This window comes from Myzus persicae, unplaced genomic scaffold (genome assembly GCF_001856785.1).
Source record: "Myzus persicae strain clone G006 unplaced genomic scaffold, MPER_G0061.0, whole genome shotgun sequence".
NCBI lineage: Eukaryota > Metazoa > Arthropoda > Insecta > Hemiptera > Aphididae > Myzus > Myzus persicae.
The window spans coordinates 239,244-258,986 of record NW_019102487.1 but is presented as its reverse complement, the minus strand read 5'-3'; the positions used below and the strand labels follow the sequence as shown (position 1 = coordinate 258,986).

At 32.8% G+C, this 19,743-nt stretch overlaps 1 protein-coding gene and 1 non-coding gene across 2 annotated transcripts; both read left to right on the top strand.

Moving 5' to 3' along the window:
• Positions 1-9,077: 9,077 nt before the first annotated feature.
• Trnak-cuu lies at positions 9,078-9,150 on the top strand. The gene has a single exon. It is a non-coding gene; the product is annotated as a tRNA-Lys (tRNA).
• A 4,541-nt stretch (positions 9,151-13,691) lies between these two features.
• LOC111032274 lies at positions 13,692-15,489 on the top strand. The gene is made up of 2 exons (XM_022312543.1): positions 13,692-14,989; positions 15,227-15,489. Exons 1-2 carry the CDS (start codon positions 14,717-14,719, stop codon positions 15,374-15,376), a joined length of 423 nt encoding a protein of 140 aa, XP_022168235.1. The 5' UTR covers positions 13,692-14,716; the 3' UTR covers positions 15,377-15,489.
• Positions 15,490-19,743: the final 4,254 nt, after the last annotated feature.

Genomic DNA, 19,743 nt, shown 5'->3' with positions numbered 1-19,743 from the left:
CCTGCAAAAGAAGTGTTGCAGTTCAATTTTCTATTATACCTTTAAGCGTTGTTTAAATTTAAAAAAAAAAAATACCGTTTACCTTTAAGGAAATATTAAGCTTTATGATCGATTGACTGTTTAACCTGATAAAGAATTTAATTTAACAACTTATGCGTTTAAATTTCTTACAATTAAAACGTTGTACGGACACAGTGTTTCACGTACGTTTAAACGTCATTTGAATTCCGTTTAGATTTATTTTATGTTGATAAGGTACCTATAGTAGTTTAAGTCACGGTTTTACAAAAATAACCAAACACAATTTTTTGATAGTTATAATTTTATAAATATTTTTTTTTCCTGGCAATGTTATGCTTCAATTGTTCTAATAATCGTTTTCTGCAACGTATTATTATTCTATACTTATTCTATACTAATAATTATAATCGTCTATCGATATTATGTTATCAGTTATCGATTTCAATCGTTTTTCGAATCGTATAACGTCGTATAATACTCATAACTTTATAAATACGTTTTGAAACCCTGCCTATGTGTGAACATCATAATAATAATTAATATTATATTAGCAGCGAAGTCAGCACACTTGCGGGGACATAACCGTGCAGTCTCGAGATTGTCAACAATAACATTTAAGCCTAATGTGTACCTACTAATTGCTGTGAATGTGCACTGCGTATATTTTTTTTCATTTTTCCATGCCTTCTGGCGTTAGCACCTGAGTTGATGACGACGCTTCAAAGTCATCGCACGACCGACGTGAGCGTCGGAAGAGATTTATTTCATAACAATAGTCGAACGACGGTATAGCTATATGGAGCCGAGAAGGATAATATAGAAAACAATGATGAGTTATAGGATTATAATTCAATGTGAATTTTTTTTTAGGTTGTTCTAGGGAGGGAAAATGCAGTCCTGATACGTCATATATTTCGTTTCATGTAACGCGTACTTTAAAGTGAAAATTTTATTTTGCAATTTTTTAGTCATATTGTGCGCACATTAGCACATCGTACGAGCTTTTAGTGTAGGCTAGAAAATTCATAACATTAAATTATAGAAAAGTTGTTTTCATAATATTTGCTTTGATATTTGTTAAGGTATTTTTTATCTGTGCCAAATATCAATAGTTATATTTATGAATCCTTTAACGTATATATCCATTTACACCGATTATTATATGTGGTGTCTTTTGCAGGAACTTAAACAAATAACAACTAATTATTGGTCAGTTACTGGAGTTAACATCTTGATCGCATATATTTCATGTATGTATCGATATTAGCCATTAGGTACTGTTTATTTATCGTGCATGATTAAATTCGGTATTAAGTTTTTGTATTGAATGTTGTTAGTTTAGTAAAGAAGTGGTCAGAATGCCAAAAGTTAAACAGTCATTTTTCTCTCACTTGTGTGACTATAAAAAAAATGTGTATTGGGTGACCCATGGGTCAGATTTTAAGGGGATTATATATTGAGTTTAAAAAGCATTTTTGGTCATATTAGCGGAAATTCAGGGCCGTAGTCTCACTACCCAGACCAAATTGTCGTGATAGGCAATCGTCATTTTAAGAGTGCCGTTTTTGATTTATGTAGTTGTACAGGGAAACCCGTACCTTTAGGAGCCTGGGAGAGACGTCCCCATTTTTACCGCTCTTTGGCTATGACACTGAGCCTGAGATCATTTTTGGTTATATTTCAAGAATTTTGGTCGTTTTTTAGATAATTTTTTGATAGTTATTGGAAATTCAAAATTTAATTCCTAGTCATTTTTATGCGTTTTAAGAGCGGGTCTTCAGCCCACTTAACATCACCTCCGTGACTCAACCGCAGCAGCCATCGCCGCCGGGCACTATTTCGGGTCTGCACTCTTCAGCACACGATAATAATATCACATAGGTAATAATATATATACGACGTTGATAGTAATAATAATAATAGCTTTGGACACACTCACTCATGTACACCTATGTACACATAGGTGGCGAGTATCCGACTAAAAAAGCACACGTCATAGTAATAATATAATTTCAAAACACACAACGAACATTATAATAATCATATACATGACGTGTAAACATCGCAGACCGTCTCTCGGGGTACAGGCAAGGTACCAGCCATAGTATATAATATTACATCGCAGTGTGATCGATCAACTAATACCTAATAACAATGTTTATAGGAATCACGAGATCGTCGTAAAATCATATCGTAATATGGTAATTATTCGGACACGCAGAGCACCTATATATGTATTATAATTTGTAACGACCATCGACTGTTGCCGCCCATATTATATTATTATAATCACGGAAGTATGGCACCATCTCGCAGTGCCTATATACACGATAAGGTATTATATTATTATTATTGTTATACATATGTAGTTGGTAGCCGTACATTATAAAAACAAATATTAGTATACGAAATAATAATAATAATAATAATAAATATTGTATAACGCAGTGTAGACGGTAGTAGGTAGTTTTTTTTAAAGTAATTTTTTTACATTTTCCAATCGTATTATTATTGCTATGCTCTGAGTCCGGAGATCGTGATACGAATCCTGTGGCCAGTTTAAAATGTAATCGTTTTATGACGACGTGTGTGTGTGTGTGTATGTGTTTTTTACAGGAATCCCGCCCACTCGTATTATAAAATATAAAATCGACGGGTCTTCCCGCGCCGGAGAACCATTTCGAAAACATAAAATCGCCACTGCATAATGTTTAATAATCACATGCGAGATGCGACGCACAGTATACAGTAATACAGTATTATAATATATTATCAAACATTATATTATTGCTATTTGCATAATATTATTATCATCGACTGGTGGCTTTGGTTTCACGCTTTTCCCCGTATATAATCATAATCACACTTCCGACGGACATCGTGTGCAGGTCGTGTGTATTGTAGTTGTTTCAAATCAAATTGGTCCGTTCCGACATTATTCCCACGGACGAAAATAATATTCATCTTATCGCTACTATTATTATTATTATTATTATTATTATGTACATATTGTGTAGCGGGTTGACCGTAGGTACCTATATAATATACGATAAACTAGGATAACATTAAAGGCGTGTTTACAACGGCAATCCGATATTTATTTATTTTTTTTTTTGGTATCAAACAACGCACACATACACACACACACACACACGCACGTAATAATAGTGTGATTTATAAAACATTATCACACCATTTATGGGCGCTGTGTAAATATAAAATATAATAATGCAGGTACGTTTTGTCCGTTGTGATATTTTTTGTTCTCTCTTGCGGGCTTGTTATAATAATAATAATAATAATAATAATAATTTAATTTGGCGAGTTTTCGATAAAGAATATTACATTACTATATACATCTATGTGTACGATGGTTTGAACACGACTATTTGAACGATAGTATTTAAATATTTTGACACGACGATTAGAGGGTACCTATATTAGATAAACTGTCACGTCATGAATTGATGCGTAGAAAAATAAATGATTTGAGATCATTAGCTTACATTACATTAAGATTGTTATAGAACAATATTGAAACTTTGAAACACAGTGCTGCGATAAGCGATTGTGAAATAAACAAATAATGTAATACGCTTGTATTGTAATAAATTTAACACAGACTGCATTTACTATTATTATTATTATTAAATAATATTATAGAAATATAGAACATTATCATTACCTATAAAATTATATTATTATGCACACAAAATAATTATTACGAACATTTAAATGACTATTTGTATACAATGACACAATGTCGTCATTGGATATTATGATTTTCAGGTTTTGAACCATCACCTTTTTAACGTAGTAATATTGTTTTGAACCTATTGTTTATGTTTATTCGTTATATTTGTGTTACGGTCTTTTTTAAATTTATTTTATAAAGTGACAATTGTATTGCAATCGATATTTCGCCCAAATTACACATAACGATTCATATGAACTATAACACTAATTTTAACGAAAACCATTAGCGTCTTTGAAAATAAAAGAGAAAAGTAATTTTCATATTCCACCAGCCATTTTTTAGACTAAATCATGTCTATATATTTTGCTTCCAAATATTAAAATGATAAGCGTTGTGCGTTTGGGCGAATCATCTTTTTATCTGTCTAATAAAAACAAAGTGTTTGGGCCAGCTCCGTGTACCGTGTTTTGGGCAATACTATGATACAATATAGAGCATCAAAGGAGAATTTGTAATGTTTAAGATAAAGTATTGTAAAATATTTTATGTTCTTTTATTTTAATACTTGTTCACATCTTTGTGATAACTATTTTTATTGTAAATTTCAAATCACGAAAAAAAAAAACTCAGTGTAGCTAGTGTTAGTATAATTAGCTATAGCTGTAGGTATTAGTGTACCAAATATGAATCTTAAAATTGAAAACAGTTTTACTACAAAACGAAATAAACGATGCATTTCAACTGGAAAATATTTGAAAAGGCCGCACAAATGGCAAATACCCCCGGTATTTGATTGATTTTTAATTTTCAGTGCAGTGGACCTATAGAATTATAAATAAATCACCGACTATTTACAAATGTATAGGTATGGGTATTATTTGATAAATAACCGACACAAGAAAACCACTGCAAAAGCTGTAAATAATGTTCATAACGCCGGGCCGGTATCCGCCAATGATTGGCTCTTAAACATAATATAGGCACATACTACCTATATACAATGAGGTGAAAAAATGGGTAGGTACTTGTGATATGTTTTTTTTTTTTTGTGAAAGTAATATACGCATTTATAAATTGTATTAAATTCAATTATGTACTCATATAAACCGTTAAATACCCATTATATCGACTTAATTAGCCATTAAATAAATATTAAATCGACAATAGATCGAATGATATAGCTAGGTATATTGACGATGACTATGACGCTGTGCATTATGATTTGTTTGGGTTCAAGATATTAAATCTGCAGAGCGAACGTGTCAATCAAGCATAATATTATATTAATGTGAGTATACAGCAATAACATCAAGCCTGTAACTAACCCCTGGACTCCTGGATCCTATTGAATTTCCCAAAATTATTAGAATTAGAATAAGAATATTAATAATTTTAATGATACGCGTCCAATATATACGGTATCCAGATTAAAAAAAAATGTTGCGACCTTGCATAATATTATGCACCCACATAATATGTATAATAACTAATAAGTAATGGCATACAGGTAATGTATATTAATATTACAGTTATTGTCATACACATAATATTTATATATCATATAACAATGTAACATAATTGTATTGGCAATGGAGTTCTATAAAAATTGGACTTGAATAAAATTTGGACAAAACTATTATGTATAGTAATATATGTTAAAATTTGAAACTATATCTAAAAAAAAACGATCTCCGCAAGTATTGTTCAAATCGTCAATAGCGTGAACAATAGGTATTAGTTGTTCCTCGACTATATAAACTATAATACATATAGATAGGCAATTTCGAGGGGGGAGGTGCACTTACTGCACCTGACACAATTACCTGTATTATTAAATTATTATGCACCTACAACGGAAAAGTGCAACAAAAAATTGATATTATTATATTTCTATGCTTGTAGGTTCCCATATAATATTGTTCCGAAATTCGAAAATATAATTATTAGTTATTAGTTATTACAATAGCATAACAATACGCGTGTAGACTGCAGTGTAGTACAATAGGTAAATATTATTGTATTATTATCATATATTATTACACCGAAGAGAACGACGAGGAAGTCCTTGAGAGAGCTTCATTGATTTTACGATGTCACTTTACTATGGCGTCTCGACTGCAGTGGAGTTGGCCTACATGTCGAATGGCCAACGGTCGGTGCAGCGTAATAAACATATAATTGATAAGGTGCACCAGCTGTTATCAAAAGTGCAGTGCAGCGTAGAGGGCATTATGCAATCTCCTGCCGGCGAGTTTGTCCTTGATTTTGTTGTTTTTTTTTTATTATTATTATTTAATACTCGCTATTGACGTCGATTATTTCCATGTGAAGATAACAAAGGCACATAACGAGTTTTTTTTTCTCTCCAGCGCGCGTATATATATATATATAAATAATATAATGATAAATAATAAGCACGTCAACTTACTACTGCAGGTCACGTTGTTGGAACACAACTCATTGTACATTTTAACGAGACCGTTAAAACGGGGACACTTAGCGAGCATCGTAAAATTTGACTAGTTCGACAAATCTTTTTTTCCTATGTACGAGTGATTTATAATTTATATACGTATTAAATTAGATTATTATACCGTTTGTATTGTCTTACACCTACCAGGTTCTACGACCTATCTGTATCGAACCATCGCATACACGAACACACTAAAACGTAATAATGTGTTAATTGCGTAATACCTGAAAAAAAAAAAAAATTGATTGTTGTATTCAAGCTAAATTTTTTTCTTCGAAATTTGTTCCATACTTTTGTAACCAATTTGTAACCATTCGTGACCACGAATTAGGAATCCGTAACCTATTACCCCTCACCGCAAAAATCGATTTCCACAAACGTTGCACCAGCACCCACACCTCGAAATAATCCCGGTCATATAACAATAATATATAATATATTAGTCAATCATAATCTTTTTACGATTGTGAGTATGTTAGTACTCGCTAACCTCCGGAATCGCTTATCCAATTGGTACCAAATTTCGCAAACATATATCTTGAGACTTGAGGAGTGTTTATAGTTTCGTTTTTATACTTATTATTAGGCTACTATATAAGGTGGCACACGTGGTTTCGTGGGTATTTTGTTTCGGATCACGAAAATCGAATATTTTTACAGAAACGAAAGATACTTTTTTTATAATTTATTCATTAATTTTGTAGCTTGAACATATATGTATATTACAATTAATGTATGTTTGTAGCGTATATTTTCTCAAAAACTATTCAATCGTTTTTTTTTAAAAATGTCAGATGTTTCGAAGTTTTTGGAGGTACCAGGAAAATTTGATTACTTAGTTTGAGCCAAAATCGAAAATATATCAAGTGTCATATTATATAATCCAATCCTCCACGATCGAATTAATTCACAAAGGTACACCGATGGCCATTTGAGGACTTGAGGTACACTAAAATCGAAAACATATTACTATATATTTACCGTATTTTACATTTGTTTATTTTTTTCCTCCGAATGCAATATGTAAACATACAATAAAATAAATACTCCGAGTTTGAAATGCTTTATTTAATGAGAACACAATATCTTCTATAATTTTATGGAACAAAGAGATGTCAAAAATAGTAATTTATTAATCAAATATTAGTTCGGTCTGGTTCACAGTCACTATTTGAACTGCCAGTTTGAATTTTGTTCGGCACCATTTCAGGTCACTATATTATATATTGCACCTACATTGGTGTATTGGATGTTGAATGTTATGGTAGTTTGGTACAATGGAACGTGTGAAATATGAAGGATCCATTGAAATATATTTATATAATATTAAAACAATCAAACACAGAACGTTTAACGCTCATTATAGCCTACAGGTTGTTTATTACACGAGTGTTGTATTGAATCATTTTTACAAAATTATATAGCTATACATATATATATAAAAAAAGTGATTTGATTATGTTGAACATGTTTTTTAGGCACTTTGATGGTTAGTCTGCTTTACTTATAAATATAAGTTAGTTTTGTAATACCTAATAAGTAAATAGGTAGGTACTCAGTTTGATAATTTGGAAAATAATGTAAAAAAATTTGTTTACAAAATGGGGATAATTATGTCAAATAGCCCGAGGTACCTATATCTACCAATATTTTAGGTATAATAGCCGTGTAGATATCATTTTTTGGTTTATGTTTAAATAATGTACCTACAACTTACACAGTTACACCGTTAGTGTACCTATATTCAATGATAATGCGGTAATAGGTAGTGTTGTAAGTTGCAGTCAAGTTTTTGCCAAAGCAAATAATTATACAAATATGATTTATAAAACAAACTGATACGGTTAAAAAGCCCCCCCCCCCCATAAAAAATCACACATTTAAAATTTAAAAATTTGTCAGTCAAAAAACATATTTATACTCTGAGCCCCCCAAATACTTTTCGAGTTACGGCCTTGACTGGAGTTGCTGTATACGCTGATTTCACGCAGAAAAAAATGAACAAATACAAAATACAGAGTTATATTGCGGGTACAGTAGATCACGGTTTTTTAGTGTACCTACTCGTACTTAAATCAAATATTATTATAGCTCTTGCTCTTGGTATATTTCTGAACATGGTTCAAATTATTCTCTAAACTTTCCTGATACGTCTTTAAAAAACAATCTATGGCATTTGCATCAAAATCGTTCGAGTGGTTTTCGAGTCTATAAGCAACAAACATAATATGGAAGAATAATTTTTAAAATTTATATATGTATTTACTGTTTATAATAAACTCTCACATTTCCTTTGAGATATAATAATTCTTTATTCGAAACCATAAACGGGACTATTTGATGCGTGACATATTATTATCTAATCTGCCCGAGTAACCAATGACAATCATTTATATAAGAAATTATAAATAATTACATCTTTATAATACTATTATTATAATCTGTAACTAATGGTAACCGTTTATGAAAATACAATTTTCAATTTCCATCGTGAAACTCAAAATCATCATGTGAGCTCCCTTTAAAATGCGTATATTATGGAAAATCGTTTCTTTGATGTAGATGGATACAATACAATAGAGGGCCACATCAAATTTTACCTCTGTAGATCCTAGATAGTATATAAACAGTAAAATACATTCAACATTTTCAAAAAAATATGCTCGATTACTTTAGATCTGGATAGGTAACTTCATTATTATATCTTTAACCTTTAGATTGGTAGTTAATTTTAATGAAACTTTGTTCGTTTCCTGAGAAGTTGTGATTTTATTTCCGTCCTCCAAGTAGGTACCAATTTATTTGATGTATTAATTGGTGATTGTCTTTTATTTTAGTCATACGAAAGTAAGTTAAATAAACCTGTTTTCATCGATTTCTTCACCAGCCCGGCTAGCTCAGTCGGTAGAGCACGAGACTCTTAATCTCGGGGTCGTGGGTTCGAGCCCCACGTTGGGCGAACAACATTTTTGCATATTTTTTCCATTTCGATTTAATTATTTATAAGTTTTATTAACCAGCAAAGGCAAACATATTAGTTTCTAATCCACCATCCTCCGTCGTTAAACAGCAAACGCACCGAGTAAATTTTAATTTATTTAATTCTTCACTCGAGCGGACCTAAAAATAATACGGTGAAGGTTGGACACCACGCATGTATACATTGCGTAAAGCTGCACGTGAATAAGTTACAGGTGTCCAGTGTCCACTAAACGTTTGGTATAATTTAGAAGATAAACTCTAACAACAACGAAACGCTGAGAATAATAATTTATTTCGCAAGACACATACACAATAATGGTTGAAGTGATAATTAAACACATTTGCGCGGTTTTTAGTCAAATGCTGAATCTATTATTTTATATTTTTGCCTGCAGGCTGCATAGTCAACTTAATAATATAATATCTGATGATAAATGACCGGAGCACTGCAGGAGTAATATTGTTTAATATAATATAAATATATAATATGCATTACCACGGTTTCGTAACGCGTTTCTCGCAAAAGCACACCATTAAGTATCGATCAATTTCATTTTGCTCATTTACATTCGGGACACCGTATTATAACAGTAGATGCGATTTGGAAAGGTGTAATAAGATTAATAACATAATAATATCATGTATGCGTACAGTTTGATGAATCGTTTGATGCCCACTCTCCTTGAGATTTTATTGTTGTTTTTTTTTTTAGCAAAAAAAAAAAAATGTAATCCTCAGCGGTGACCGTTATTAAACCGCATTAATATTCATTACAAGTAGTATATACGTATTTCAGATACAAATGTGTAGGTAAGAATTCACGTGTACGCGCCGCAATACTGCGATGCACTATAATACCCTGTTATAATATTTCAAAGAGAAGTGAAATTATTCGTATTCGCACAAAAACGCGCAAATATTTTAAAATCAAAATAATCGTATTGCAATTTGCAGTGCTGCAAGGGGACACGGGCGGCCAGACGATCTTAATTGATCGCTCTGCATGGCGATTATAAATATGCACAATATTACTATACAATAAAATATGTCGTCGAAACGGGTCGTTGAACTATTACCTGTTAAGTACAACAGCATAACATAGTGATAGCATATTGAGCTCACTGGGCAAGTGATAGTGACAGCTGACAGTGATAATATAATGCTTTTATATGTTCTAGTCATTTTAATATTGAATAACCGCGAATGTCCGTGTCATAAACCACCGCGGTTACACGTCGAAACTGCGCGATTGAGACGCACATGTCCCCAACGCCGCCCGATCAAAAGGTCGACATTTTTTTATCGAGTCAACGTTTTTAGCAGACGATTATCGACGATTAGCAAGGCTGTTTTCACAATTCGAGTGCGGAATTGTACCCATATAATGCAGTGGAAGTAAAATAAATTAAATTAAAATAAATTCGATTTTTGAAAATCTAATTCAATACGATGCGCTTAAGGATTTTACTTGATCCTGCTTATAATATTACTTATACAATTAATACGCAACACGCTGTACAATATTATTCATTTATACCTTATGGGTATACTGACGTAGGCATATAAATAGACAATGATTGCATTGATGTCTTATTTTGGTCGTCCAAGTAGGCTTGTGCGGGAATTTTTGGTTTCCGCCAAAACAAAATTTTCGTTTTTGACAACACTATGTATAGACTATCGTTCCCGCTAAAGTCAGTGCAACATTAAGCCAAATTGCTGCTCGGGGCGCAATACAAAATTTGCCACCTCCGCTTATTTTTAAAAAATATCATATGATTTTCACCTATCTTTTTTTCGCTATCACAAACACAGCAGAAATATATTTTAATACGTTTCTCCGTTAGTTTTAAAATATTAAAATCTGCCACCCCTGAAATCACCTTAAAATTGCCGCCCAGGGGCAATTGCCCCTCCTCCTTGACCTCCGTTAAATGCGGCTCTGGCTAAAGTGAAAAAAGGTTTGATCTTCGTTTCCGCCGAATTTAGACGTCCACTGGTACATGGGTACTGTTTTTCAAAATTTCATGTTTAACTACTGGTAATGTTTTTAGTTTTGTACTTAATTGTTTACTTCAGTTTCAGCGTATAATCGGTTTTGAATATTTTGTATATTTGGTAATAGTATTTTAAATTTAGAACTATTTATTTGTATATGCAAGCATTACTTTGAATACACTTTAAATTATTATTAGCATTTTTAAAAATATGTCAAGATATTTTGAGATGCGATTTTTAAAATTCGTCGTTGATACGTCAGTGGAGTGGTTCTCAAATATTATTCGTTACTGCAGCAATTCTGTATAAATGATCACTGATATTGGACCACACCGTGTGTGGATACGTCGTAATATATATTTTCGGGAATATATTTTTTAAAATACCCTAGAAACGGTATAAACTTCTTTATACCATAGTAATTATGACTAGCGGTTCTCAAACCTGGAACGATTGTAATTTTAAAAATGGCAATTTTGTTGGTGGTTCGAAAACTGAACATTTTTTACTCGTTTTGGTGGAAACGATGCTTGCCCTACTGTTTTACCCACTCAAACGTATACCCATGTCTGCTGCAGCGGTGTCAAGTACAAACACTAAACTTCAGCTATTTAAAGCACGCCCCCCCCCTCTTCACTTGCCGCCAGCAGATTGTATGACGCGCGTGTAGTCGCGAAAATGAATTTTCTGCGGCCCCGGTTCCGCCTGTTTTATCGACTGCAGCGGACCGCAGTTTGTGTCCCACATTTGCACCAACATTGAAGTTATATTTTTCATGTGTGTGAGTGTGTGTATACCACGCGGTATAAAGGTCAAGGTTATCGCGGTTGTGCACGAGACCTTCGCCGGGGTTGCGAAGCGCGCGTATCTACAGCACCGACCTTGGGGTAGTGTTCTCTTTGTCTTGTACAATAATATAATATTATAATATACAGGGTGATTCACCGAGCACGTTTACCCTCCCAATTTTTCCTTCAATAATATTAGTGTAATAATATATTCATGCCATTTACTGCAGAACCCGTCCTGCAGTGGCAAACAAGCGCGGTGTATTGTATAGTTGTTTTTTAAATGAGAACCACCTAATCACTTATCATCATTTTAAATTGTGGGCATCTATTTTATTCTTGACTTAAAACGATTATTTTAAGGATTATTATCCTTAGTCACAAGTTTGTAGGCAGAAAGCTTAATATTTAAGAAACTGCCAGTTTGAATTTTAAATTTAGATGCACCAACCTGTTTAAAAGAAATTTAACTGCTTACAACTATTCACAGGAAAAAGAGAAGTTTTCAACTAAAAATATAAGTTAACATCGTTACAAGCACCTTTTTAACTATCTATAAAAAAAGCCATGTACCTGAAGTGAATTTTTTTAAGAATACTTTGATTATTCCATGAACTAGAATTTGAATGAATGCACCATTATTTATTAACCCATTGCAGAGTTGGACATGAATTTGTTTATGTCATATTTTATAACTTATCACAAAATTTTTCCTAATACTTCTAGGGAGATAAAACAAAAAACGAAAACATAACTAACATATTTGATTGACGGTGATTTCAATAGAATATAACACGATGAATAGAATGCCACATAAAATTAATACCTAATAGTATAGGTACAATGTATAATACACTCACCGTGAATCAAGGATTATGATTAATGGCGGCAATAAGCATACATGGCGAATCACTATGTACAATATTATTATAATATTTAATACGACGATGATCGTTGTTTATGCGCACTACTTGAGTAGTATTTTATAAAAAATATCGAATAGACACGGATAGTGCGCATATAATATCCGAGCGAGAGACAATTGCGGGGGATCTGGAGAGAGAGAAAATAAGTGAGAGAGTGAAAGAGACGGAGAGACTTGGTCGTTAATTTTATCGCCTGCATGCATAATAATAAAAATATAAATAATGCCCGCTTGCTGCAGCAGTACAATATAATATAATTACATGCCGTATAGGTGCATTATCCAGCAGTGTATATTGGGCAACACGACACGACGAATGCGCTCGTTGTGTTTGGTCGTGATGCAAGTGTGCAGCAGGGGAGTCCTTGACGGAAGACAGAAGACTGCAGCTACAACTGCAGCAGAGTGCAATTTATTTATTTTTACATTACTACGCTTACGCGCGTTTCGTTATGATTATTACCATATAGTGCGCCGGTGCAGTTTAGATTAGATGCAGCTGCACACTTAGCCTCGGGAGCCCTCTGCAAGAGCCCCAGCTACACTGCAGTCGGACTGTAATAATATTGCAGCGCGCGCTGTTGTGTGCGTGTGAAAAGGATAATAGGACGTAAGTATAATATATTATAGTAGGTAGGTTGCAGTGTGCAGATTTTCAAGGTCGGCGGTAACACGTGACCGATCTTAATTTATTTATGCGACGACCTGACAACGGGCCTGGGGGGGCAAACGTCATCGTAATAATACAATAATAATAATAATATTAATAACATTATTATTAATATTAGGTATATTACCTATGTACGGTTCCGCTGCTGTATAATGACATACATAATAACATACACTGCAGGTACCTCCTCATGTACAAGTACACATCGAGTCACACTGCAGCTGGCGATAGGTTTTTTGTTCGTCGTGATGCATTCGTACATAGACGATAATACGTTTTTATTTATTGGTTGTAAATGTAGTACCTACCGGCTGTATGCACACAGTGGTGTGTTATTACTTATTTATTATATATTTTTGCGTTTCTATTGCGGTAAACGAGTAGAGAATAATGGCGCAGACATATTGCAGTTGTAGCAGTTGTTAAGTTCCTTGCCAACCACTAACACAGTAGCTATCCGCACCCCCCCCAACACCTTATCAATTTTGTTTGTAATTTTGTATTTTAATAGTTTAATATAATAATAGAAACTCTGTTGCGACTATACGAATATTTGGGTGTTTTCGTGTACTATTCAGCTGACTTATTATTGTTTGATTTTAGTAGTTTCTAATGAACAAGTGGTTTTAAATATCAAAATGACATTGAACTATAAAGGATTTTTCGATGACATTTAAAATTAAAAGTCATACGACTATTGTAAACTAAAAATGACCACTCCATGTCAACATGATTTGATAGGCGCTTACTTAAAATGAGCAATATCGTATTCAAATATCTTGCACATATAAAATATGCTTCTAAACTAGAAATAATCGTTTTAATTGTGTAAAAAAGTTTGCAGATTTGAAATCTTGGCTCGTATAATCTAGATCATGCCACAATGTGATATTATTCTGATAATAATATAGGTATCAATTTAAGATCATTAGTTGGTCTTATTCATCAAAATAACTGGTAAATAATGATTCAATTGTAACTATTGTCCACTAAGTAGCTGGCTACAATCTAACTATACTGGCCACACTATAAACCAGAAAAAAAAACAATACTATTACCTAGTATTTATAACTATTAGACTAACAAACTGTTTTTGAAATTTGTCATTATATGTTGAGCGCTTGTCTGACGCGAATCTAAGCATTCAAAGAAAACTTCAGATATGGACGCCACCCAAACAGACTCGATCAAATTCGTGGGACTATCTCATCGGTCCTTGTTAATCGCCGCACTGGACTTGGCTGTCCAAGACGTCTGCAGGCCACCGCTGCCAAAAAAACTCGCAAGGAAATCTCAGTCGTCGCCGGAGTTAACAGTTCTTTCAATTGTGTACGGCGAAAAGAATCCTGTTCCACACGTGTCATCGGAAATCCCACCCAAGCCTACACGTGGTTCAGCTTGGAAGAGATCCAGAAGATGCGTGTGGAAATGCCTGGTAAACGTAGCTCGCAGAATTTGTTTCTGCCAGAGTTCTGTGGACGTGGAATAATTTTAGAAAAGTTCGACCTCCTCCCCGCAAGCTTGGTAACACAGACGTGATGGTCGAACTTTAAAAATATTTTTAATGTCTGCAAATATACTCTGCAGACGGAAACGAATTCTGCTTGCACCTTTCACTAAGCTCTTCCAATCGTATTTTTTTTACCACTTCGAAACGGACCAACGTTTTTAGTGGGATTTCTTTTGGCACCGGCAAAACAGTCTCCACTCCGCCATACACGGAAAATACATCCGACTCCATTTTTCAAAATCGACGTTCGTCGAGTCCAATGTTTTTGTCAACTCCCTTCATCGTTATGATTGTTATTCTGCGACTCTTTGAGTTTTTCGTTGAGGACGTTCGAGGTAGTAGCATACCTAATTCTCGTACACTAAAACTACGATAATTTAATAATATACATAACATGTATTCGTTTGTCAATGTAACTGTTAAAACTAAATAAATATAAATATATAAAATAAATATTTTATTTTATTTCTTGTTTATTTAAAATTTAAAAAAAAACTAGTTAAATCTGAAAATAGAAAAAAATTGTTTGTTTTGGCTGATTAGAACTTTTACTTTTAACTTTTTACTGATTTATCAGTAGATAAGCGCGCAAATAAGAGTTCCTATGTTTATTATCACGAAATAATGATGCAAAGGAGAACAAATATTTTTAGTTTTAAGTTCTTTTGAACAAAAAACAACCAGAAATTTAATAAAATGTCTAGGTTTTTATCAGTGGAAATCATAAATCATAACTAAGCACGGATATGCAAAAAGCAAACATAATTAGAAAGATTAGAAATAATCTTTAAAAAAAACAAATTTAACCTTATATTTTAATTTAATAAATTTACCTTAACCAAATAAAAACAGGACACGGTAGATATGAGAATAATATGATGTGGGTGTACAAGAAGTAGACATTAAAGGACAACCAGGAATGTTATCCATATGCTAATTTTAGCCAAACCATATGAGACATAATGTATTCAGTTGCGTGCCCTAGTTCTGGGGGGTGATTAGGGTCTTACTCCCTCTCAAACATTGTCCCGTAAATCCCTTTATTTGTGTAGATTACTGATGGATTTCCAAATAAAAGGATCAATGCGGCTTTAATGAAATCACAAAGTAAGCCATTGAGTGAATTGAGACCTTGGATATTTAGATTTAAATTTGACTACAAACTATATAATATAACGTATATTGTTCTAAATCTTACCTTAATTTTAATTTTATTTATAACTTTTATGAATGCTGCTGTTGTTATACGAGTATTATATTTTATTTTTTAATTATACAAAATTTTTCCAATATACATTTTTAATTCTATATCATCTGTGGACTGTGAATAATACGTGGGATTAACTATACCGAAATCAGTTCGTAAAAGAAAATATTTATTATATTATAATAGGTCATGTCATATCAACGATAATAATATTGTGACTGCCTATTATAGGGCTAAGATTTACGCAACATAAAATAGTAAAATATGCGTTTAATTTTATTGAATTAATAATATATATTACCAATGCTAAAAAATACAATGAAAATTATACGATAAAATATACAATGAATTATGTATTATTGTAAAACTATGTGATCACTATAAGTGAAAGTGAAGCATTTTCTGGTTTTAAAATAGATTGAGTGAGAAAACCGTTGTTACTTTTTATGTGCAGAGTTAAATCAATTTCGTTACTCACTGACCTCAGCAAATACATCCGTAAAGTATTTTTGATTTGTTTTAATTTGTTTTCGTCAAAGTTTGGCGTATTCGCATGATTGATATTGTGGAATATTGAAATATCATCATTCATCAGCGTGGCTTCTTGCATGTACACTACTTTCGTATATGTGTATACCACGAAACTTGTATTTTCGTGTCTATACAGTTAAGATATGCATAACGGTGTGTGAATTATACTTAAAATATAGAAAAAATAGAACATTAATAATTATCGTACGTCGGTGACTCGTAGACATAACTTACCAAATTTGTAAAATGACACTGCAAAATAAAATATAAATTTTCATCAACGCATATATAAATCATTAATAAATCCTTCATACCTAATAATATTATGACTTATATGTAGGCGTACATGATATTATAATCATATGGATAATATAGATGTACTCAGACTTAGTATATTATTTTGGGAGGCAACTGGCAAAATGTATCCGGGGTCTCTCTCCGGACACAATTCGTACCCACATGCTTATATTATTAAACCTATTATACTCTAAACGTATGTATTATATGTATATACTATACAGGTACCTATGTTTATTCCGGTTTTATCTTCGACATTTTAGAAAGTGCACGAATGCGGTTTTTTTGTTTATTCATTTTTTTTTTCGTATATGGCGGCGAACTCACCTAACGTCGTGTCGTTAAAAATTGTATGCGTATTATATTTATTTTTTTGTTTCAGTTAAAATATTTTAATATTATGCCCACGCGGATATCATCATCACCGAGGCGCGGGTCGTATCGCGTCTGCGATTAGCCGTTTCACCGATTTTCGCGGCCACGACATTATAATAACATAACAATATTATTATCTTTATTTCTTTTACTTAACCCACAGAAACATTGGGTGATAGTCATTAGCCTGTTTTTCTATGGCAGGAGGATACGGTTGGTTCGGAACATGTGTAGGTATATGTGGCGAGGATTTGTCCCTAAAAACCGGGGTGGTCACCCATCCAAACGAACTCACGACGCTGGCCGATGTTTGACCTCGGCTCGAGCTAATGACTGCGGCCAACCATCGTACCACATCAGGCTATTGCAACAATATTACTATAGTTAATAGCTAACTGCTGCGTGGCATTATAGGTATCATATTAATATATTTGTTCTCTCGTCAATAACGGAAATCCAGGTAAGATGGTATTTTTCACCAATTTTAGTACTTGTACTCTGCACAAAAGTACAAAAAATCAAAATTTGCGTCATTTTAAATATTAAAATTGGTTATGGGGCAAAAGTTACCAAAACGTATTCATCTTTAAAATTATTTATTTGTATAACAAACACAAAATACAATAGTATGCGCTTCTTAGGTTGTGTTGAAGTAGACAGTTATACTTTAATAATTTTGATTATGAATATGAAAAAAGTAAATCATCACCAATACAATATTTATTATTTACAGCTTGACGAAATATAAGTTATAGTTGAAATAAGTATACACAGACAAACATATTATTATGATTTCATAGGTAGTTAATTTTCTAAAGGCACAACTTATCGCCAACTAATCAAACTATCGACGAGCGAAAATCATTCTATTGATAAAATTAATAATATTTTATTTGGTAGTTTTTGGGCGACAATTGCCTGTGCCCATTGCAAGTGTCTATATTACTAAGTGTGCACAGGCAGTGACGCCTTGGGCCACTAGGGAATCGGTAAATTTCCGAGTGGCTGCGAGTACTAACTGTAGTTGGAGAAGTCAACTCTTCCGAACTCCACGGCTGTACAGCCTTTCGCGAACTATAAACAATTTTAGTATAAACAATTAGGAAGTACCTACATACAGACGGGCATATGAACAAGTTGTGAATATAAAATTAGAAAACAATGAGCCAGTAGCTAATATGAATTATGAATGTGATTATAACGTCCATACCGAACGATGTAATAGAAACCCATAATAATAATATTAATAAGTGTAATAACTAATAAGTAAGTAATTAATAACGATAACGCTAAATCATAATATCAATGTTAATCGTAATAATAATAATAATAATAATAATAATAATAATAATAATACCTAATCCGTTCTGTACCCCTTTGACGATAGATGAGCAGTACCTTGCTGGTTACAATATAGTGTGTGTACTGTTTACATTTACATGGTATATATTGTGATATAATATATTTTGCGTTTTAGCGATCGATGCAGACGGGTTAGGTCGTCGAAACAATAACCGCTATATAATATTATATAACGCCGCCTACCCATGTACGGCCACTGGCTAGTGCACAATTCACACATTATCATGATAAACGTCGAATCACGATTAACGAATAATTATTATTGTCGCGCCGGGCGATTGCAGTAACTATATCGAAAAGTTCATATTATTATAATATTAAATATTATATAAATACAGGAGTGCATAATATTATCACGGCAGTCGCTCTGGGTTGTGCAATGTTCGATGCGTTGGTTGGCAACAACGGACGACGTACCATACTATTATATTAATATGTATACTGTACAGGTATAATATTATATTTATATCGATCGCGGCCGCAGCAGTAGCTGTGTGTACAAATATAATATTCAATAAATCCGCCCTAACTACATAACTAAAACTATCGACCATCATAATTACACAACCGCAACTTCGTGATAAATTATTTGTTTGATACGTTTTGAGATAGAAGCATTTTTCGAAGATCATCCCTTAGTCACTATATTATATCAAGTGGTCTAAATGAAAACGAAGGAGGTCCATTGTTTTAAGATAATAATATTACGACCACTTTTTGAGATTTACTGAAATATTTCACAATTTGTTTGTTAAAATTAAAAATTTAAAAAAAAATGAGCTGTGTAAAATTGCATCTTAGATATCCGCGTACCCTTTTCATGGAGTTTAGTTAAGATGTCTGAAAAATTCGTAGAAAACCTACAAAGTGTCCAATATTTTTGTGTGTTATACTTTATTTGTTTCGT